Source organism: Ostrea edulis, chromosome 3, assembly GCF_947568905.1.
Source record: "Ostrea edulis chromosome 3, xbOstEdul1.1, whole genome shotgun sequence".
NCBI classification, from domain to species: Eukaryota; Metazoa; Mollusca; class Bivalvia; order Ostreida; family Ostreidae; genus Ostrea; species Ostrea edulis.
This window is the reverse complement of record NC_079166.1, coordinates 10,608,939-10,633,608: the sequence shown is the minus strand read 5'-3', so window position 1 is coordinate 10,633,608 and position 24,670 is coordinate 10,608,939. Positions and strand designations below refer to the sequence as shown.

The 24,670-nt window shown below is 34.3% G+C and overlaps 2 protein-coding genes and 2 long non-coding RNA genes across 4 annotated transcripts in view; 2 read left to right on the top strand and 2 right to left on the bottom strand.

Annotated features, from left to right (window-relative positions):
• The window catches only part of LOC125676121 (uncharacterized), a 180,282-nt gene that overhangs the window by 72,028 nt on the left and 83,584 nt on the right, over nucleotides 1–24,670 (bottom strand). The window lies entirely within an intron of this gene.
• LOC130053211 (uncharacterized) overlaps nucleotides 1,794–24,670 on the bottom strand; it is a 41,864-nt gene continuing 18,987 nt past the window's right edge. The window contains exons 2-3 of the mRNA XM_056159992.1: nucleotides 2,915–3,028; nucleotides 1,794–2,088 (exon numbers count right to left, since the gene is read on the bottom strand). Coding sequence (XP_056015967.1) covers nucleotides 1,969–2,088; nucleotides 2,915–3,028 — 234 coding nt within the window. The 3' untranslated portion in view covers nucleotides 1,794–1,968. The remainder of the gene's footprint in view (nucleotides 2,089–2,914; nucleotides 3,029–24,670) is intronic.
• On the top strand, nucleotides 13,700–16,912 carry LOC130053214 (uncharacterized). Its single transcript, XR_008801736.1, has 2 exons — nucleotides 13,700–13,787; nucleotides 15,369–16,912. It is a non-coding gene; the product is annotated as an uncharacterized LOC130053214 (long non-coding RNA).
• LOC130053213 (uncharacterized) lies at nucleotides 18,847–24,399 on the top strand. Its single transcript, XR_008801735.1, has 3 exons — nucleotides 18,847–19,474; nucleotides 19,628–19,754; nucleotides 20,673–24,399. It is a non-coding gene; the product is annotated as an uncharacterized LOC130053213 (long non-coding RNA).

Here is a 24,670-nt window from a genome sequence, read left to right as displayed (position 1 = left end):
GATGCTTACTCCTCCTAGGCACCTGATCCCACCTCTGGTGTGTCCAGGGGTCCGTGTTTGCCCAACTATCTATTTTGTATTGCTTGTAGGAGTTATGAGATTGATCACTGTTCGTTATCTTCACCTTGCATTCAAATTAAAAAGTGTACTAAATTAGTTGAGTAATGTATTTTAGTATTAAATCATTCATATCTGGAATGGTGACGGTACATATAACCATGATAAATCCTTATACATGTATGAAGACACGGGTTAAATTATGTACATTAGTTTCCTACAACATCAGGGCCAAACGGCATTTGGATATACCATTCCTACCCAGAATACAGTCGCGCTTTTAAAGCAGAGTACAACCAACTCATAGTATATCAATCATGGTATATGGATGGAGACGTAAATTTAGAAGTTGAAAGAAAGCTTGAACTCCTGTTTTAAACTTGCAATCCAAATTGTAATATTCAATTAAAATGTAGAAACTCGAAATTTTGAATCTTTATTGTACAACTAGCATTTGGGGTAATAGAATTTATTTGACTTGCCAATTTTAATGCTCTCGCGTGCAATTAAAAAGTTAATGACAAGAAGTGTTTACCTACAGTGAGTCATCTCGTATCAATTTATCGACGTAAGTAATATAAGTTAAAACACACAAATAGACTGTTAATTATGAAGTTATGAGATGTGTTTGTATGATACCTTTTCGATCGTGTATTTTATATTATAAAGAAAAGTTACATTTACTATTATTATATGGAGATATATGGATATATTTGATAATCGATATTCTTCATTCTCGAGAGGGGGGTTCTTATTGTTTAAACATATGCAATTCAATCACTGATAAAGAATTATGATGTATTGTATATTATAAATTCAACCTAAACTAAGGCTTATTCAAGAATTCGTTTATAGTAAATAAAAATGTTCAATTGTATTGAATGTCGTTTATCTAATCAATTGGACAGATAATATTCGGTTGTAACTGAAACTCTCAAGGTCGTCTCTTTCCGCCCAGAGAGTCTTGCATTACGTTTTCTAAGTTCGTCTCTTAGCGCAGTGAGGTTCCATGAACCTTAATATACCATCGTTACTAAACATGCAAAAACTTTCTAATCTAAACGTGTCCTTCCGAAGCTCTCTTAAAATGGTAGTTAGAAACACCATGGACGTAAACGGATCGCACGCCACCTGTAATAAAGAGCGAGTGATTTGAAGTTTTATTTGTCATTCACCCTCTCTTTTGATAAAATTGTCTCTGAGGCGTTCCATAGCGATTATTTCGTAGTCCGTGACACATTAATTTTTAAAACAAATTATTTTATTTACATTCACAATATATAGGGGCCACTGCCGGGTGTGACCGGTCGACAGGAGATACATACCCGTACAAACCTGATTCTGACTGTGATATTTAGAGTTCGTGCTTGCCCTACTCTTTAGTTTAGATAAATGTAAGGAGTTATGAGATTGATTACTGTTTGTTATCGTCACCTTTCATCAATCAGTACAAATTATTTTTGTTATTATCAATAGTATTTATATCATTATTACTTAGATGCAAAGTTTGTTTCATTGGAGTAGAAATGATAAAAAACTACAAAGTTTTTGTCAATATTTTCGATCGTGATACCGGTCTTCCTTATTTGTGTTCTTCATCAGAGCAGCATAATACTAACCTATACGTTAGTATGTTAAATACACACGACAGAAGAGGACCGGTAACACGGTCGAAATGTGTCAAAAAAGTGTTTAGAGTAAAAAAAATCTTCAACATATTATGGTGTTCTTCAAACGCCTTTATTTCATCAATTGCTTTGTAATCTGCATAGCATTGGTATAGTAGTCAAATTCAAAATTAAATTAGAAGAATTGTTTGAGGGTTCAAGATACATTTTGTTGAAGATGCTGTGTTTAATGCAGTATATCGATCTGGTACAACTTCTGCTGTTGGATTTCCAAATCCATAGATTAGAAGGGTTCGAGGATATCTGAGAGAGATTTCCCTGCCCTAAGATCATCAAAGCTTGGTGTACCGAAGGAGTAACGATGTATCTTGACATGTATGTAATATCCAGGGAAAATTTCTATCTGAAATAAAAATCAACGATGGAGATCAAAATACAATGTTTTTCAAAATCATATACATGTACAAAGGAATATCGGAAATTGAGCTATTATGTTCTCATACATTTAAATGAGTTTGCTTTTCGTCCTTATCCTTAAACATTTATCATATATGAAATGTTGTTAAACGAGACGTTTGCTGATTGATAAAGATTTAGATCGACAGACTGGATTACACCGTGGGCTACAACAGGTCCTCAATACCCCTTTCCTGTCGCAATAGACGACTAAATCGGGTGGTGCTTCGGATGAGACCGGAAAAAACGAGATGCCATGTCAAAACAGGTGTGGCAGCATAAATACCGCTCCCTCCTGAATGACCATAAGCGTTGAACATAAGCTATAAGAATATTCAACCAACCAACAACACTAGATTTGCCATTCAAAATCCATGTTTGTAAGAAACCCTGATCTCACAAGGGTAATTTGGAGAGTTGAAGCACCAGATAAGTAGATGTTGATCATTTTCTGCGATTTCAAAGAATTAGAATGTTGGTTCATTATCATCTAATCAACAAATCAATGTTAGCATAATCAAAGTCATAGTTCTCGATATTAAAATGTAAATTTTCCTTAAATTAAAAGTGATCAATTTCCTATGTGAAATTATACAACTTTCCTATATGAAAATGTAGAAGTTTTATTGATAAAATGGATAGGCGTCCTATATAAGAATATACATATATCCGATATAACAGTGAATACGCCCTCTGGAATACAAAGACACTATTTACATACCTACAATCACTAAATAAAAACAACTCAAATTCAAGCTCAATATTTTACATACCTTCACCAGATAGTTCGTTTTCGTTCCAACTTGTGATGTTCTATACTTAACAGGCACAAACTTGGTGATATTCAGATTCATCGATGCCAGATGGAACAAGATATCACTCTTCACCTAGAATAATTGAGACACTTCGATGATTTTAGTAATATGGAGACAATGATTGTAATTCACAGATTCAATCTTTTTGTTAAATGCTCTTACAACTATTTGAATTTTATTCGGACATCTTCTCTTCAAATGACTATTTCCGATACATTTAAAAAAAGTATAATGTTCTATAATAAAAAAGTTAAACCATCTCCTCAATGAAAGGTGAAGATAACGAACAGTTATCAATCTCATAACTCCTTCAAGCAATACCAAATAGAGAGTTGGGGAAACACGGATACCTTGACACACCAGAGGTGTGATCAGGTGCCTAGGAGGAGTAAGCATCCCAGTCAACCGCTTACACCCGCCGTGAGTCCCATATCATGGTAAGGTAAACGGAGTTATCCATAGTCAAAATTGGCGTGCCAAGAACGGCTTCAAATCAAGTACCTAATAAAATATTAGACTTAAAGCTGAGGACTTACATCCATAACGATTTGTAGAGTTGCTTCATCGATAGGTTTTGTCTCGGAATACACTTCTCCAGACATCAACTGAGCAGAAGCTCCCGTCAGTCCCACAATACAAACGCACAATGATATCCAAGCCATTTCCACTCGAATGTTTCTTTGCTTCAGAGATGATGGTCTTATATAGCAGAAAAGAAGCACTTTTCGGGGTTGGGGTAAGGTTGTCAAAGTTTGGACATGTCATTTGTTTCAAATTACTAAATGCGATTTTTTATCTCTTAAATTCGGTTCTGATCTGGATGATTAATGTCGCATTGGACATATACTTAGAAATAGGTTTTACGAAAATCGTATTTGCATCTCTCGTATGGTACAAAAACTGAATTTTGAATCTGAAATGTTTGGCTGACGTAGATATATCAAACTAAACCATTCCCATTCATTATATTCTACATGCAAGGTTGTTTTCTTATTTCTTTCCTCGTTAAATGACGGATTCTTTTTTTTTATTATTTGCAACACATTTAAACATTAAAGTGCTATATGCATTACATTTATAAAAACTTAAAATAACGAATTCTTTAATCCTTTATATGCTTCAAAAACTTAAGTTCTCAATTGTGAGGCGTTTTCTAATTAAGATATGATAAAAATTACGTCTTTGGGACAAAACTTGTCATTTCTACTCAGAGAATAGTATATAAGAATGCGTTCAAACATAAGATGTGGAACAATTGTACTCATTGTGGCTGATCCTTTGCCAAACACTCGGCATTGGAGATGAAATTATCTACCTTTTTGAATATGAACATAACAAGAAGGGGTCATTTCACAGTAGAGATTGCTACGATAAAATAACATCACTATTTCAGCCCCGAGAGAAATACATTGATTACAATTTGTGATATTTCATTTACGATTTGTAATGTTCCAAAATGAGTGAAATAGTCTCCACACCAAGAATTTTAAGTCATGTAGAAAAGTATGAGGCAAACAATCTATTAACGTTTTATGTACACTGATTTTGACTACGGTCACTCCGTTTGGGTGATCAAGATATAGGCAGAGGATGCTTACCCCTCCTAGACACCTGACACCACCCCTCAGGTATATGCAGGGGTTCGTCTTTGCCAATTTTTAATTTTTAATCCTTATAGGAGCTAAATGTAAAACTTATACGATACCAACTTTGATGCACCAGATGCGCATTTCGACAAATAATGTCTCTTCAGTGATGCTCAACCGAAATGTTTGAAATCCGAAATAACTATGAAGTTTTAGAGCTAAATATAGCCAAAAACAGCGTGCCAAAAAGTGGAGCCAAATTCGTCCAAGGATAAGAGCTATGCTTGAGGGAGATCATCCTTAATTTTGAAATGAATTTCTAAATTTTATAACGGCAGTTAAATATATATCCGTATTTTCAAGCTAGTAACGAAGTACTTAGCTACTGGGCTGTAGAGACTCTCGGGGACTAACAGTCCACCAGCAAAGGCCTCGACCCACGGGTCATAATGTAAAACTTATACGGTACCAATGTTGATGCACCAGATACGCATTTCGACAAATAATGTATCTTCAGTGATGCTCAACCGAAATCTTTGAAATCCGAAATAACTATGAAGTTTTAGAGCTAAATATAGCCAAAAACAGCGTGCCAAAAAGTGGAGTCAAATTCGTCCAAGGACAAGAGCTATGCATGAGGGAGATCATCCTTAATTTTGAAATGAATTTCTAAATTTTATAACGGTAATTAAATATATATCCGTATTTTCAAGCTAGTAACTAAGTACTTAGCTACTGGGCTGTAGAGACCCTCGGGGACTAACAGTCCACCAGCAGAGGCCTCGACCCACGGGTCATAATGTAAAACTTATACGGTACCAATGTTGATGCACCAGATGCGCATTTCGAGAAATAATGTCTCTTCAGTGATGCTCAACCGAAATCTTTGAAATCCGAAATAACTATGAAGTTTTAGAGCTAAATATAGCCAAAAACAACGTGCCAAAAAAGTAAGCCAAATTCGTCCAAGGATAAGAGATATGCATGAGGGAGATATTCTTTAATTTTGAAATGAATTTCTAAATTTTATAACAGCAATTAAATATACATCCGTATTTTCAAGCTAGTAACGAAGTACTTAGCTACTGGGCTGTAGAGACCCTCGGGGACTAACAGTCCACCAGCAGAGGCCTCGACATGTATAGTATTGCTCGTTGTTCGTTATCACCTTGCCATTTACATCTATGATGTTTTGTTAATACAGCATAAAGGGATCACAAGATGAGGGGAGTATACAATTTAATGAAGGGAAAGGACATTAAAGTTGTAAATACGATCACATATACCAATCTAGAGGAAAAACATCCTATTGTGATTTTTGTTTTGAAAAGCAGTTGCAAGAATTCAAATGTTACAACACAGGTATGGACATATATTGCATTGCTTATCAAGGTGTTCAGCGGGGAATCCGGATAAAGTTAGGGTTGAAGTCAGAACTGAAATTCCTCATCGTATTTAGGATTAACTCTTGAAAGCGGTTAGGAAGAAATCTGTTCCCACCACAGTTAGCTGTGGGGATGTTTTGCGTCAATGTCAATGGGAGGTAATCCCTGAGTACTTAGCGATTCCCCCGTATTGGTGACAGTGGTAAATATGAATTTTAAATGGATTTTGCCAAACACTCACTACGAATTGTTGCAAAATTTCAATCAATTGTTCAAAGCCATACTAGTTTTCATCTTGTCTGCAACAGGGGTTACAAGATAATGCAGTGATTTTAAGTATGAAGAAAATATCCTGAAAGGAAACGTCTACTAGAAATAAATTGTCTTTGAGGATAGAGCCACCATCTTATCTTGGCAGTGGCGGATTTAAGAAGAGGCGCAACTGCTCCAGATTTCCTGAAATCTACAAATTTAAGGTAAATCGTGGTGTCTTATTTACAAAAATGTAAATGATGAAAAGGTAATAATTTCTTTCAATCTCAGAGAAATCAATCATAAAATCTTTCGATTTACTGAATTACTTTTATTTGGATAACTTGCATTTTATCCAGAAATCTTAAAAATTGAGTCATTTTATTAATTTCCCCTGATCAAAAATGACAGAAAATGTTTTAAATGACTACATAGGAGACATATTGCTTGTCGTAAAAAATCTGTAAAATCCAGGAGCTGAAAGGGGCTTCATCCCCTGTTTCCACACAAAGGTTTCGTGATGGACCCATTGAAGTCATCAACGCGGTCCCCAGACTCCCTATCTCACAAAGTTGTGCCCCTAACTGCAATTCCTGGACCCGTCCTTGGTTGATGACTAGGATTTTAAATAAGATGTATATCGTGTTATTTAGAAAAATAGTGGAGAGTTAATGAAATATGATAATTGCTGTTTATATCCATAATATTTGCAAATATTAGTTTGATAAATGGTCATCATAAAGTATTTTTTCTCATTAAAATGCTCATTTCATAATCGAAACATACATCATAATAATCATAATGTTCATCATAAAGTTGATTCATGCCGCCAATGACGAGAACCGGAAATTGTCGTGCAGATTTCTGTTTTTCAAAACTTGTGAAGTTCTGAAATAAGGAACCATTTCTGGAATCTGACGTTACAAACGTTTTTGTGCACTGGTGTTTAACAACTGCAGTACAAACCATTAATCTAGTCTGCTAACAATGACAGTTTGACAAGATCTGCATCGTGACAACTGCTGCAATATGATTCTCTGAAAATGCTCTCAGAGTTCAAACGAAATAAAATGTCCGGTATCTATCAATCCATTAGGTATAATAAAAGTAGAGAAAATGTCAAGTAGAAGTGTATCAATCTCTAATTATTTGAAAAACACAGAGATAATTTTTCAAAAATTTTCAAAATATGATACATTTTGTGAAAAAGTGAAATCACGATTGGTTGATCAAATATTCTAATTCAAGGTCATGGGTCACCCAGGATTTTAAATGCATCAGATAAAGTAGATTTTGCTGTGATTTCAGGGTAGTTTCTATAATTATTGATCAAACAACAAACTAAATCGGTCATTAACAAATGAAATACACCAATAAAAACGGCAATGTTTTTTTTAATTGAATGTTGTAAAGAATAAAAAGGTAAATATAATGAACAATGATTAATCTCAGGGCTCCTATAAGGAGCTGGGCGAACACGGACCCCTGGATATTCAAGAATTAGGATCAAGGGTCTATGACGCAGTTGTGTTAAGTAGGGTCATAGAAATATGTCAGAAGAAAAAAGCATTATAAACAGATCAGTTTTTGACAAATTTTGTACACACAACCATTATATACCAAAAAGGAATGTACATATGATTAAGTGCATATTGACCTCCCATAGATTATTCACCAGACCGACAGTTTCTACATCAGCTGTATATCACGTGATCAAATATCAAGATACAATCGTACTGTGTATGTATAAATCGTTCCATTGGCACGATATCCAGATATCAATGCAAGATGAAGTTAATATAACTTTAAAATATATCAATTTCTTAATTTGAAAAGTGATGAGAGCAAGTTTATCGTGACTTGTAACATGTCTAATTTTTGCATTGCATATCCAAAATGCGGCGATTTTTGCAGATTTTTGCAGATACAAAGTTGAATCTAGCCTGAAAAGCATGTTTTCTGTTGAAGCCACAACTTGCTTCCCTAACTTTCCTTTTGCACTGAAGTTCACATGTCACATAAATCAAACATTTTTCACTCAAAAACCTCGGGGTGTCGTGCCAATGATGAAATTTGTATGTACGGAAACCTCGTTTATGCAAATGAGTTAATTGTGAAAGTCACTATATACGTGCAGATTAGGGGCGATATCAAGATCACAATATAAATTGGATATTACTTTGGCGTGTATGTTATATAAAGAAAAAATTGAAAATATTTCAATATCAAAGAGAATTAATGTAACTCATTTAACAGAAACTTTTACGCGATTGCGGTTTATTGTTTGACAGTGGTGGTAAATAACGAAAAAGATATTTTGACATTTCCAACCGCAAAAAGAATGTAGATATGTACGTCATGACCTTCATCATGACGTATTTTTCATTGTGACGTCATGTAATGTGGCAGTGCAGTAAAGTACATTTGTTTACAGCACTTGTATTTATGAGGAAAGCCTTAACTCAGCCGCGGAGGAGTAAACGTACCCTTTTGACTGGTCACTTCCGCCATGGGCACTGTATCCTGATTAGGTGAACGAAGTAATTCGTAGTCAAATCAGTATATAACGAAGGGCCTAACAGTTAATATGAAACACGTCAGACAGCATTTGACCCAATAACAGTTGTAGAATTTGCAAAATGCTGACTTTAAAGGAGACTGTTTAAATTGTTGCAACGTCAACTTGTTTATCAGTAGTCTGCCTGGATTTAAACACTGAATATTCAACAAAACAAGCTCTTGCCTATTGAATGAGTTGAAAATATATAGATAAAGGTGACTATAGAGTATTGCTCCATAAATATGAGAACTTGACGATGAAGAAGCTTAAGGGTCATAGGAGACAATTTTCAACAAATCCTTTTCTCTCCATAATTATCAACTTTTTTTCAAACTCCTTATAATTTTTTTTAAAGATTGATAACGATATTAACTCAAAGAAATTGAAGTGCAAAGGTACTTGGAGTAGAAAATCGTTACCCGATTATCGTTCCTGATTTCCAGAATTTGTGACGTCATAAGAGACCACACTCAGATTCGCGAATCAAAACAAAAGCACAACCTTCGACCGTCTAGCTATCAGTCATCCAAAAAATTACTTTGTTAAACACCACTCTGATTCCAAGCACAAGAAGTTGAAATAAAAATATGCTAGATTTCCTCATTCAAAATATCTTCGTGGTCGTTGGTAATCAGGTCTTCCAACAGTCTGTTGGAATTCAAATGAGCACGAATTTGTGACCTTTTGTTAGCTGACCTGTTTCTGTATTCAGATGAAGCATAATTTCTTCAAAAAATTCTACGCGAGAAGAAAAAGATATCTTGCTGTGGTCTTCAATTTGACATTTAGATGTATCGACGATGTTTTGTTTATTAACAATAATGACTTTCATTCATATGTCAATTCGATAGATGCCTGTGGGCTCCAAATAGAAGTCAGAGTCGTCCACTTCTGCTTCACACCGAGATATTTTATTGAAAGTAGACATTAATGACAAACTGACCACTGAACTGTATGACAAACGGGATAAATTCAGTTTCTCCATCATCAAAATCCCACATCTATGTAGAAAAATTCCATTATCACCTGCATGTTGTTTATATCTCTCGACTGATTCAATACGCAAGAGCTTCTTCTGTGCATAGTCAGTTGTTAAATCAAATCAGGCTACTGGCAAACAAGTTTATGGTGCAGGGGTTACAACGGTCTCGTTTAAAATCAGCATTTCGCAAATTATATGGTCGTTATAACGATTTAGTTCGTCAATACAACCTATCATTGGGTGAAATGCTTTCTGACGTGTTTCATACCGATTGTTGCAGCGTTCTTTGTACACTGATTTTGATTACGAATATATCTCTTTACCTGATCAAGATATAGGCCTCACCGATGGTGTGTCCGGTCGGGATCTGAAGCGTACTCCTCCTAGTTACTTGATCCTACCTCCGGTATATCCAGGGGACCGTGTGTGCTCAATTCTCTATTTTGTATTGTTCATAAGAGCTTTGGAATATATCGCTATTCGTTATCTTCACCTTTCATCTAGGATATTTCACAAATTTTCTAATGCAGATAAAAGAATGATGTATATTCGATCTATACATCTGTGTTATAACTCCAACCACTCTTTCAAAACCTGAAAATCTTCAAAATTGGGTAAGTTTCAGACTCTCAACGGGATGGTTGAATGCAAGGTGAAGATAACGAACAGTGATCAATCTCATAACTCATATAGGAAATACAAAATAGATAGTTGGGCAAACACGGACCCCTGGACACACCAGAGGTGGAATCAGGTGCCTAGGAGGAGTAAGCATCCCCTGTTGACCGGTCACACCCGCCGTGAGCCCCATATCCTGATCAGGTAAACGGAGTTATCCGCAGTCCAAATCAGTGTGTCAAGAACGGCTTAACAATCGGTATGAAACACGTCAGACAGCATTTGACCCAATGCGAGGTTGTATTGACGAACTAGATCGTTATAACGACCATAGAATTTGCGAAAAGCTGACTTCAATCGAGACTGTTGAAATCCCTGTACCATCAACTTGTTTGTCAGTAGCTTACCTCGATTTAAAAACTGACTATACCCAGAACAAGCTCTTGCATATCGAATCAGTTGAGATATATAAACACCATATGCAGGTGATAATGGAATATTGCTACATAAATGTGGGAAGTTGACGATGGAGAAGCTGAAATCATCCCGTTTGTCATACAGTTGAGTTGTTAGTTTGCCGTTAATGTCTACTTTCAATAAAATATCTAAGTATGAAGCAGAAGTGGACGACTCTGTGGTGTCCTTTATTTCGAGCTCACGGGGATATATCAAATCGACATATGAATGAAAACTATCATTGTTAATAAACAAAACGTCATCGATATATCTAAAAGTCGAATTGAAGGTCACAGCGAGATATTTTTTCTTCTCACGTAGAAGTTTTTGAATAAATTCTACTTCATATGAATATAAAAACAGGTCAGCTAACAAAGGAGCACCATTCGTGCCCATGGGAATTCCAACAGACTGTTGGAAGACCTGATCACCAAAGACCACGAAAATATTGTCAATGAGGAACTCTAGCATATTTTTTATTTCAACTTCAGAGTACTTGTGCGTGGAATCATAGTGGTGTTTAAGAAAGTAAGTTTTTGAATGACTGATCACTAGATATGAATATTTCCGTTTTCCGTTTTTGTTGAAGAAGCAACTGTCTATGGTGTCAAAAAGTCTAGTCTTTAATTTATCGTGAGGAATGGTCGTGTATAGTGTTGAAAAGTCATAGGTTTTAATGCTATTGATTTGGGAAAAATTCTGTGATTTCAAGTGTATTAAAAGTTCTTTAGAATTTTTTAGAATCCACATTTGATTAACACCAATATGAGTTATCGTATACTGAGATCTTAAACTTCACAACGAAAGATACATTACTGGATAGAGTAAATATTCTACCACCTTCCTATCTTTTCTCCTCAGGAACATATTCTCAGCTGTGAGGAGAAAATGCAAACATACAGTGCTACAACATCTGACAGAAGTAGTGTAAATCAAATAAGGGTGTAAAAAATACTAAATAACTTATTAAATCTAAAATTGCAAAACTTTCTCCAAACAACACCACGAAAACGAATCAGATTTCAACACTTTACAAGATCATTTCTCACGATAAATGAAAAACTAGACCTTTTCACATCATACACAGTTGCTTACAAATTATTTTGGTATGTAGTGATCAGTCGTACAAAAATTACCTTGTTAAACACCACTCTGATTCGACACAAAAGTACTCTCAAGCTGAAATAAAAAAAATATGTTTAAATTCCTCATTGACAATATCTTCGTAGTCTTAAGTGATGAGGACTTCCATCACTCCGTTTAAATTCCCATGGGCGCGAATTGTGTTCCTTTTAAAGCCGAACTGATTTAGATTGTGTTAAAGCAGTGTTGATGTTACAGGGATTTTAATGTCCTCGTTTGAAGTCAGCATTTCGCAACTTATATAGTCGTTATAATGATCCAGTTTGCCAATTGCCAATTTGTGTCTGTTCTTTCCCCTATTTTAAAGATAAGTGGCACAAAACTCGTTTATATCCTTGTTGATTTCCGGTATACATAAGATTTATGAGAGAGGTTTGTGTTGTGCAAACAGGGGACGGGGTGGACTTCCCGAGAAATGAAGCTCCGTCCCCCCCCCCAACCCTCCTAAAAGCAAGTGATTCATTGTCATCAAATGGAACAGCTACAACGATCGTTTCAAGTTCCACGCAGTGTCGTGCGCCAAAAAACACCAATCTTCAGTCCAACTTATATATGCAGATGACGACTTTGTTGCAGAAAGTATTTACGGTGGGTTAAACGTTTGCTCTGTAGATCAGAATATTCTGCATTAATGTTTTATGCTGAATTTTAGTTATTCTTAGTGACACAGTCATCAATGATATTATAATTCTATGACTCAACCCTCTATCCTTATAGACTAGATCTAATTTCGCACAGGGGAAATTTGAGTCATCAATATGTAAATGGAATATGGTACAAAGATATATTTAAGATTTCATTTACAAAAATTATCTTAGAGTTAACCAAGGTCTTCAAAATATGAATTATGAATGAACGCGATTGCTTACAGCAGTCTGCCCCCCCCCCCCCCCCCCCCCCTTCCGTCTTCACTCGATACGACGTTGCGAATGAAATAAGGGGATGGGTATAATCAGACTGTAACTGTAAGGCAATGAATATTCCTTGAATTTGTTTTGTTTTCTGATGACTGGATTGTAAATTAACTACAGCACTTTACTTTCATTGTTACTTTTGTTATAATTCAAAAGGTGTTGTAAAATATTGTTTCAATTTCAGGAAAAATGAGTCTGGGTTCTTCAATACACATGATATTAATCAACATGTGCGATGAAATTGTCAAACTTTCATAACTTAGCAAAGTTTGCTTTATTATGGTTATTTTGTTATGTCATGTTGATCACGGAAGTACAGACCAATACGTCAAAGAAATGAAGATCAGTCCTAGCCTATTTCAACTGTTGACGCAAAGGGAGAAGAAAAATTCATCTCAAAGGATTAAGATATGTCTGAAATGTTTAAAAATAAAGTTTGAATCATATCTACTTTGATCAAAATTAAATGTAAATTCATAAAGCTGTAAAGGACTAAGACCATGTTTATCAAAATTCGACCTAACGTCCAAAGTGAATAATTCTTTGTTAGAAATATTCTCTAACATGTTCTTTTCCTATAATGTACTGGTTTTTATAGGTAGAGTTGGTGAAAGAACACTATTTTTAGGTTTACATTACTAGTATAAATCCTATAATTTGCTCTACTTTTTAAGATTGCGTCATACAACGTCGCTATATATTATTAGAAGTGGTAACGTATTGTAAAACATAATTATGCAATGAGTGGTTTAATATATAATAAGATCTTGAAAAACAAAATTTCTTTCCCAATACGCAATAAGGTTATTTTACTTATAGCCCGAATGGCACACCATATTTTTCAATCATTCATTCGGCCATTTTCATACCCCGCGCCGTTATGCTGTTTGCGCTGTTCGTGGAAGTTGCAGAGGATGTGCTCATCGCATTTCATCGTAAGTTTTAGAAATATGAATATACTTCACCTCTGCTCGTTAAACTCTGTAACCAAATAGGTGTATCAATTGCTCTTAAAAATAATAAACAAGTCGCATGGAACGAATAGTATGGTGCGCCTGTGGTTTGTTGATATAAACTCATAATATTCACGCATTGAAATCCCACAACAAATCTGTTAACTGTTGTCAACATATATTTATTGTTTATCTATTATAATTATATATTGTTAAGATTTAAAATTGTTTGTATATCAGCTGATCAGAAAAATCAGCTGTTTCACGATCATTTTCAATTCCGAGTGCATGACCTTCTCGGGTCTATTTGAATTTTCTTACATGATGTTTGACTCACTTTACACTTTGAACTTTCCATGTATCATTGTATGGTCTCAAAAGTATTTGTATAGGTTAAAGAGACATATAATTGTATATAGATGTATATTTCCTTAATGGTATATGTCTCTGGGGTAACATGTAGGCCTGTGGGGGGTTATAGGTTGAATAATTTTCGAATGATTTGGTATTCCAGTATTCTACTATGTTTAAACTTAACTTAGTGATTATTTAGTAATCAAATAAAAGTTATATGATGAATCGATACATTTCTTCAATTTACTGTAAACGAAAACTGTTTCTGTGTTTTGGAATCTGTCTGGTATTAGTGCATAATAAATAACTTCATAAGTCAATAAATATATTCTTGTTGTAGTGATGACATTTGCAAAATCTGTGAGAATAGAAAAAAATGTGTTAGGATCAACATAAGTTTTAATTAGGGTAGGTCGGGAAAGTGGAAACCAATTAACATATATTTTTTTTTTTGGCCTTACGCGGAAACATGGATTAGAAAAGTCGGAATGATTTTTAAATTCAATAATTTTTAAATACTTAAAAGCACCATTAAGCCAGGAAAATCATAAGAACAGTTTGGTTTTATAATTTAAATATGCCTTATTTCAAGATAAATTGTAAACATGTCAAACTTAATTTCAACAATTACACTTACAACTTACATGCCTGCATTGGGATTAGATATAGAATCACTCAAAGAATGTTGAATTTCATGGGTACTACCATGATTTAAGCATATAATTTTTTGTTAGCTTATCTCCTTTATATTATTGAATATTAAATTTTTCCATACACCTACCACAAGAAAGAGTATGAAAGATGAAAATATTTTGTGAATTTGCTGATAATTGTGAAGTAAGATAATATATCAACATTAGCTACAACAAAAATTATTAGATGGGGAATCAAATTCAAGTGAAATGTTTGTGTATATAATTATTTATGCAGAAATGTACATGTAGCTAAAATGTCCTCTATTGTTTAGTTGGAGACATGTCAATCTCCCACCGAATACATAAATGTAATTTTTCTGAATTCTATATCAATGAAAATACATCAGGGCATGAAAGTACAACTTTTATATGAATATTATAATACCGGGGTCCGTGTTTGCCCAACTATATATTTTGTATTGCTTGTAGGAGTTATGAGATTGATCACTGTTTGTTATCTTCACCTTTCATTTATGATATAGTTTTGATAATGAATGAGTAATTTGAATTTCAGGATGATATAATATGTACAGCAAAAGTTGATGGCAAGGGTGACATGAATCAGATTGACAAGAATCCATATTCCTACTCCTCAATAATGTTATCATCACTGCCATCAGATTCATCAATGATAGTGGCATCAGTGACACATGCGGATAAGTGTTGAACATCACTGCAGGAATAGCTTCCTTGTGCCTGCCAATAGCAAGGTACCAGATTATACAGCAGTTATGTGGAAACAGATTCCCACAATAGGGGGACCAGATTGACACCTACATTGTACAGTATCAGGCAGTTATATCAGAACTGGAAAAACTGGATCCAAACAAGACTATATTGCTTGGAAGAAACATGTCGACTCTGAAGTTTAACCCTTATTAACCCATGGCACTTCCAGAGACATCCTGATACCATGGTTCTATGTCATTTGAAATATACCTGTGGAGGTTTTTAAAGTGTTTTTTTGGGGGGGGGGGGGTGTTATAAATTGGAAGAATTCATATTTGATGATTCAAATGAAAATCTGCATGTTGAATTATGAATGTCATAATGTACTTTTTGAATGAGTTCAAGAATGGTTGTCCTGATGAAAAGTGTAGAGTCAAAAGTTAACAAATTGTCAAAAACACGGGTCAGGTCTGAATTCATCATCTTGGACACCTTGCAGTTGGAATTATGATCTCTATGAAGAAATGCTGAAAATCTTGCAAAAGAGGAAATGACAAATTGGGGTCCAAGGCACTTGCATATATGCATGAGAAGGTGTTCTATCCAGGCTTGAGGTCAATTACATAACAATGCAACGCCTTACATTACCTAGAAAATTTCACATTACCATTACTCCTATTTTGAAATATAATGTATTACATTACTTGAGAGTGAATTTACATTACACATTTACATAACATACTGTCAGATATTAAAGAAATGGCAGAAAAATTATTTCTGTATTAGATTTTTAATTATACATTAACATAAGTACACAAAATATTCAGCAATGTTAGGAAACATATCTATTAAGTTATTCATTGCATTTGATTGTCATCAATGTTTCAAATGCTTCAGTCAATCACTAATATAATGAATTATTCTAAATCTTCAAAATATCATCAAATATTTGAAGTAGTGTAAATGTAATGGAAAATAATGTACAGTACAGTATGCATTACATTACCATTACTTGTAATGCAAAAATGGTCCATTACACCCCCATTACATTGAAACTGGCTGTCATTTAATTACCATTACCCCAGGCCTGGTTCTGTCAAGAGGTATTGAACTTGTCTGTAGAGACTTTGTCTCAGAAAGTGGCCGAGATTGATTGTGACAATTTTGTTGGATGTGAATTTACTGACACACATGTCTACACTTGCTACACAATATATCATGTGGTGGTTTCAACAAGAAAGTTCTTACTCTGCAGGAAATGACGAATAGCTAATGGATTCACATTTTTTCTTACTTTTCTTCTGTACATTAGATGCATTGGAAAAACTTTCCTTTCCATTATCTTTTGCTGGTTCATACTTTGAAACAAAATCAAGTCCGAAAATAAAATATTTTGGTTTTTTTTTTCAATGAATGTAATCTGTAATCCTTGCATATTTTCGTGGTGTTCTGTGATTGCATAGGCCTATTGATTTTTATTTGTATTCAGGTATAATTTCATCTTTAGTGTCTTGAAAGAAATTAATTTTTCATTAACGCCAAGAAAAATGTAGTTAACATTATGATTTAAAAAACAAATTGACACGGGTAGGAATTGAACCCAGATCTCCCGATTGAAGGACGGGCTCTCTACCACTAAACCACGACGTCTATGACGTCATTCGCTCAAAAATCGTTGATAAATTTACTTGCCCTAGTTAACATTGAATGTGCTACACGGACAGATGAAAACAACCCATGGTCTCGCGCGGAAATGAGCGAAATGAAAGAGACGTATCCGGTAGTTAGTATTTATCCGGAATGCTAGTGCGCAATGGCGGCAATAAACAAACGAAGCGGATACGTTGAAGGAAAAACTTCTTTATTTCTTTCTTACCGTTATGTAGACCAGTGAAAATAATGAACAACGATTAATCGCATAAATTCCATGAAGAATAGAAAACTGAAAGTAGGGCAAACATAGATCCCTGGACATATCAGAGATGAGATCAGGTAAGTAGGGCTATTCTATGCATGAATGAAATGCAAAACTCACTGTCTGAACCAAATTATTCTACTGGTTTCACAATCCCATTACATCGAAATGATCATTGTATTTTCGTCCAACCCCTAACAAAAAATTGGAAAGTAGACATTGATTTGGGGGAGTGGACATCAACAGGGGGGGGGGGGCTAAAGTATTAAGATGAAAATGGGGGGCCCGAGGGATGTAATCAAATTCATCAGTTATAGCATGTATACCAGAACTAGTAAATGCACAATTGGCTGAGAGCAATATATAAAGTATGTATTCACATAGACATATAACGGATAACATATCTGTTATATGTCTATGCCCGGGGCAGGGTTCGCAAAAAAGTGGTCGATATGAGGCAGGTGGTCAATACTGGTTAATACTGGTCGATTGAAAATTGTTTGGTATATATAATATACTTATAAGTCATAATATTACATAAATAATGTACAAATGACTCTGTTGAATTGGGGAGATGTAAAAGTTTCTGTTCAAATTCCTTAATTTAACACGAACTACCTTAGTATAAGTATTATTTCATCAATCTTCATTTTAACTGTTGAATAAACATTTGAGGGTGGGTTAGTGATGTTTTCATAACAATAACAGGTACACTGGTCATCTCTGGTCCCAGCCTATGCTTATTTTATAAAACACCTGTCCACTCTGCTTCCTGGGCTCAGGTAATGTCCAGCTACCTTTTATTCTTAATATGTCCAGGTACATGTATTAAGAGGTCTGTCTCCAATAATCAAGCTATATTACAGAACTGTGACCCTCTGGTAGGTACTGAAGATATTTCGGTCAGTTTTAGCAAACCAAATATATTAAACTTATGAAATTACATTTGATTATCTAATGAAAAATATTAATCAACAATTGATCCATATATTATAATGAAAAGACTTAATTTATCTTTATCTTTGCAAGAAATGTACAAAAATAGGAAAATGGACAGTTTAAATCACAATTGACCATTATTGACCACTTGGGGAGTATTGACCGGGACGGTTAAAACCACTGGTTAAAACTGGGGGCGGTTTTAACCGCCCAACCCTACTATGCCTCTATGGTATTCAGAGATAGATCATACTAACTACATGTAATTACTTTTTCTTTAATTAAGTGAATTTGTACATTACTTGTTTCTCCTAACTACTACTTTATGGCATAAATTGAAGATTCAGTCCCTGGTGTTGGAGATCTTTTATCTTGAAAACAATAGATGCTAGTGCCACACAACCAAAGAATGTAGTAAACATACTGCTACCTTTGCATGTATTAATTAGCAAATTAAGGTACTAGTAAATAAATGTAAGGAACAAATGTCTAGGGTGTTTTTTATCTATTAAAAAGATTGTATCAATCTCTAAATCTAATAAGTAAAATTTTGTAATATTCCAGCTTCAGGAAGTTTATCCTATCATAATGGAGGTGATTAGCTACTTTGAACCTACTTTCATGGATCTACCATATTACTTTTTTTTTTTACTATGACATTTGACTTTATGTTACTTTTCAAAGAAGGTGTAATTTATACGTATAACGTGCATCACATGCACTTTTAATGATGCAGGCAAATAATTTTGATGCAATATAAAAGGCAAGCGTGAACTGTAGATCTACCCAGATTAGATTCAATAAGAATTGAAGGTCAAAATCATGGTGGTAACACGAGAATCTGTATACAAGATTTTTAGGCTTGTTAAATGGAAAAATTATATGAAAATAATAGTCTCCAGTAATATCTACATTTTAATTCATATGAGAAATCTTAGAACAGTTTCAATATTCAGACAGATCATGAGATGGAAACCAATGTAATTGAGACGAAAAGGGAGTACAACTCGAAATATCAAGGAAAAACAAGAAAGGCCTTTGCGATCAGCAGATGATGTCCTATACAACCATCCTTCCATGACACATGCAATGGGAAGGTAACAGCTATAAGTATATACATATAAATGATATTAAAATCCCATGTGTTCATTCCATATAATGTCCCTTGAACATTACAAGTATTTACTTATTCCAAATACACGTAGTTCAAAATGAAGTCAGAAATTCTAAACATTTTTTTTTAATTAAAGTTTATTTCAGGAAACAAAGCCTGTCTGAAACTCCAAAATGACATTTCCAGAAAGCTGAAGAATGGATAAAAATGTATCTACCATCTTACAACCCAGATTTCATTCCACTGAAAAGAAAAGGGACAGGGTAAGAAGTTATTATTAATAAAAGATATATATATGCTGAAACATCTTAAAAGATATATTGTTAGCTCACCTGAGCTGAAAGCTAAAGTAAGCTATTTTAATCACTTTGTATCTGCCATCTGTCTGTAAACTTTTCACATTTTCATCTCCAGAACCACTGGGCCAAATTCAATCAAACTTGGCATAGATCATCCATGGGTTAAGGGGATTCAAGTTTGTTGAAATGAAAGACTATGCCCCCTTCAAAGGGGCGATAATCACAAAAATGTAAAAATAGGCGGGGGGGGGGGGCATTTAAAAATCTCCGCTAGAACCACTGGGCCAGAAAAGTTCAAATTTACATGACAGCTCTCTGACATAGTGCAGATTCAATTTTAAAAAAATCATGGCCCCGAGGGTAGGGTGGGCCACAATAGGGGATAAAGGTTTTGCATACAAGTACATGTATATAGGAAAAATCTTTTTTAAAAATATCTCTTGAACTATTTAAGCTAGGGCTTTTATATTTTGTATATACATTTTTTATGAAGAGCTCTTTGATGTGATGCAACAGTATATAGATTTCTTATGGCAAGATCTTTTGTATCATGCATGTACCATGATCAATTACCTTGTGACCTTGGTCTTATTCAGAACAGCAAGATCTTGTCGATCATATTGGTGTTGAGGCATTTCTGTGTAATGTGAATTCATTTTCAGTAATGTTGTGATCCTTGGGGTTCATGTAGGCTGGGGCCACACTATGGGATCAACATTTTTCATAGGAATAAAGACTGAAATCTTTTTAAAATCACAACAGCTGTACAATGGCAGGGCCAAGGTGATTCCGTTGAGCGATGTGGCTCTTTGGCCTCTTGTACTGTTTAAGACGCATGTATTTAAAATTTATCATAGGGTATATTTGCATTTGTTTTTTCAGAAATGTTGCATGTCCATATCTTGGAAGGTGAATAGGTGGAAAGTCAATAGATGCTTACCATATCAGATGCTTGTAGATGATAATGGGGATAAAGTAGCAGAAAATTAGGGAAAACAGGGAAGTGGCAGCCAGGACTATGGAGGGGAGGTGACAATGACAGTGAGATGGCGTTAGGTTGGACACCAGAAGGGAAGAGGGCATTTAAGAGACCAAAAACAACCTGGAGAGGAACAGTAGAAGCAGAAAGAAAGATTGCAGAATGGAGAAACTTGAATGAGATCAAGATGGTAGCAATAGAACAGAGTGGATTGGAGAGAGTCTCGGTCCTATGTGTTTTGGCATGGAGAGAACTAAGTAATGTCTAGATTGTTGGAGATAGGATGACCAGGAATATGAATGGATGTGCTGGAAACTATACTAAGACCCTTATGTATTTGGATAGATTTACCTACCATCATGATTTTGCTATGAAAAACTTGAAAAAAATCCTCAACTCATATTGTAGCTGACATTGTACATTTGTACTTATTAATATTTCAAATGAACATGTTTTTAGACATACAATATCTAAACTTTGGAGTCCATGTACATCTCCACATTGGATAATAGGTTATGATATATGAGTGTGAAATCTTTTCCTATGGTATGCACATGTTAACACATTAGTTTAAATGATGATGTATATCTTATGACTATGGAAGAGAATGTGTTCAGAACAGAATATGTGTTTAGAAGAGTTGTTGCCCTTGAATGTAAGTTATTATTTACATGGGATTGAAAAATAATCCAGCACACAGTAGTACCAAAATGCATTATGTTAAAATACATTTATGAATGGTATAAGTGATACTGTCAATTACTGATAAATACACTTTGTGAAATCATATTATTGTTATGTTTAATAAATTTCAAGGCTGCACCTTTGTACATTTTACAATATAATATTCTGCACTTTGGTATCAAATTCTCTTAACCTAATTTAAGAGTTACATATTCATTAACAGCAAGTTAATTATGATATGCTATGTAGTTTGTCAAAGGGGCATTAGCTGCGAAAGTGATGGCAACCTTTTTATTCAAAATCTCTCATTAAGAATATATATTAATGCATAATAATATTTATTTTGTACAAAAACATGAGAAACCTAATAAAACGACAATAGATTGTCACTTTTAGTGTATAGAAATACATAAGGACGAATTATTGTCTTGCAAGACAATAATCATTTAATTACCAAAATTCATGTGATATTCATACACATTCATGTACCTGTTTTGGGGTTAAAAGGTGTTTGAAATAATTAAATACTGGTGTTATCACTGAAATATACATGTATGATATGGAGCAAATTTCATTTAATTCACTTTTTGGTATCAAAATGACAGCTAATGCCCCTTTAAGAATAAGTATTTTCAATGCACATCATAATAACGTTGTTAAGCTTGAAAGAATATTGGCTATAAGGAATCTTGATCATACATATAAATATTAAAAATATTTTTAATTTCTCTCAAGGAGTCCTTATAAACAAGCATAAAATCATGATTATAGTACATTGACTCTTGTGTGTTTCAATCTGTTAGACTTTCCAATTTTATTGCATTTCTTGGAAGTTGTGTTAAAGGAATTGGTGGTCTTGGAAGGTTGTTGTAGTGAACAGCAAAGGTCAACTGCTTTGTATACCTAGTCACCAAGGGCAAGGGTAGAGGTCATGTGGTTCTGCATTTCACAGGGCCAGTTAAGGGGCTAAAAGAATATAGTGTTAATGACAATTATTTCCATGAATAATGAGAGACATCTCCCATCTCTTGTTATAGTGTTCTTCTTTAAAGATTTTGTGGGAGATGAGAAATACTTTATTTGATGCACAGACACCAAATTAAAAGTGGAGCTTGTTGATCCTAAGTGATATCCCTGCCATTATCTTCAATGCAGTCTCTCATGTGTCTTATAAAGGTTTGCAAACACTAGTGCTTGGATAATGCACAGACACACGAAATGTGGGTAGTGTACGTGTACAGATGTTGTGTACCCACCACCACCCCTCCACTGTCTACAAAATATATACCTGTAGAACCAGTAATATCACCAGAATATGTTATTTCCCCACCGATCACCTTCATAAGTCATTATGAAGTCAGTTCTACATTCTATGAGCTCTGGTGAGATATTGATACATACCGTACCACTTGATCTAAAAGAAATCCATTTTACCACCGTCCCATTCCAATTTGATATCCTTTACTCTCATGCGCTTTAAATCGGAGACGGGATACTTTTAAAACTTTGATAAAGTTGAATTTTCCATTATATTCACAAGCACAGTAAATTATCATCCCTTGCGATTTATGATATACATTGCATGGTAGGATGAATCCGCCCCCTTCTTTACATGTATGGTGTTGAAGTTTGGAATAGAGAACATCTGTTATGGATTTTTGGACCCTTTTTTATTTTCGTATGATAGTCAAGAATTTTAGACTTTGCTACCCCCCCCCCCCCTTCAGGAAAAAAACCCAACGTTATGTGTCTGTCTGATGCTCTTAAGATTCTTATGTGCAACAAAAATGGAAGTTCAGTAAAATTTCTGGCAACTTTCTTGCATATTGTATTGAAAAAAAAATTTGATTTCTAGTCAATATTAGCCCTAAAATAATATATGTCTCTGATATAAAGCCTACCAAAAATACCGTGTAATTTCATTCCAAATGTACCTAGCCAAATTTGTCATGTAATTGGATATGTGAGGTATTTTATATCTATTAGAAAATATTTTATTAATTTTTTAATTAATTTATTAATTTTTCGAATTTGAATATGGCGTATTATACGCCAACAATTATTCCGGAAATATATTATCTATTGGTGACGTTTCACCCAAGTAAGTATAATCTCGCGAGAATACCGCTTGTTTTCATCTGCCCGTGTAGCACATTCGTTAACATTATACTTTCGATATATCGGCAATAGTTTTAGTTATATCAATGCATGTTCTATAAATTCTTTTCATTTTGATCTTAGCAATTCTGTTGGTGTCGTCTAAATAAAAACTTTCTATAGCATTGAAGGTCCGATTTGTCGGAGAGCAGATTCATTTATTTACGCATTAAATTTCTATAGCTTTTAGAATTCCTGCACAAACTTGTGATAAAAACACCACATAGGGGTGTATTCTGTATGGAAATGATGTAGACTCCACATAAGTATATTGTTTTAATTTTTCAAAGCAACATAATTAATAAAATACCCACAACTCTCACAAAATTAAATAATTCCAGATTGCTCTCGATTTAATTCTAAGTTGATATTCATCAACAGCACACCTTTCGATCCAAAAAACCGTTCGTGCAAAATTTATTTGTATTGATACATTTTGATAGACTACAGTCAGTTTCTGGATCGAAGGTCGTGTTTTATATGAATTATATGACTAAATTTGAAAAAAGTGAAGATTTCTGCAGAAAACCAGACCGATACCGGTTTTGTCTTGTATAGAATTCCACAAGCTGACGTTTTGGCGGGGAAATCTTGGCACGTCGCGATGGTATAAAGATTATATTATCAAATGATAACAATCTTATTTCAATTCATTATGCTTTATTTTTTAACACACCACAGGGCCGATATAGCTAAACATGGTCTTAGTCCTTTATCCAAGTGAAGTAAATTCAGTTCACCGTCATAGATTGAATGTTTTGTTTATAATAAAACCATATATAAGCCTATTCTTCATTGTTGTTCTTATTTTAAAAAAAAAAAATCCTTGCTTTAGATTTTTCAATATTCACTTGTAACTTCTAATCTGAATTATGAACATTCAAATTAAAAAGTGTACTATATTAGTTGAGTAATGTATTTTAGTATTAAATCATTCATATCTGGAATGGTGACGGCACATATAACCATGATAAATCCTTATACATGTATGAAGACACGGGTTAAATTATGTACATTAGTTTCCTACAACATCAGCGCCAAACGGCATTTGGATATAACC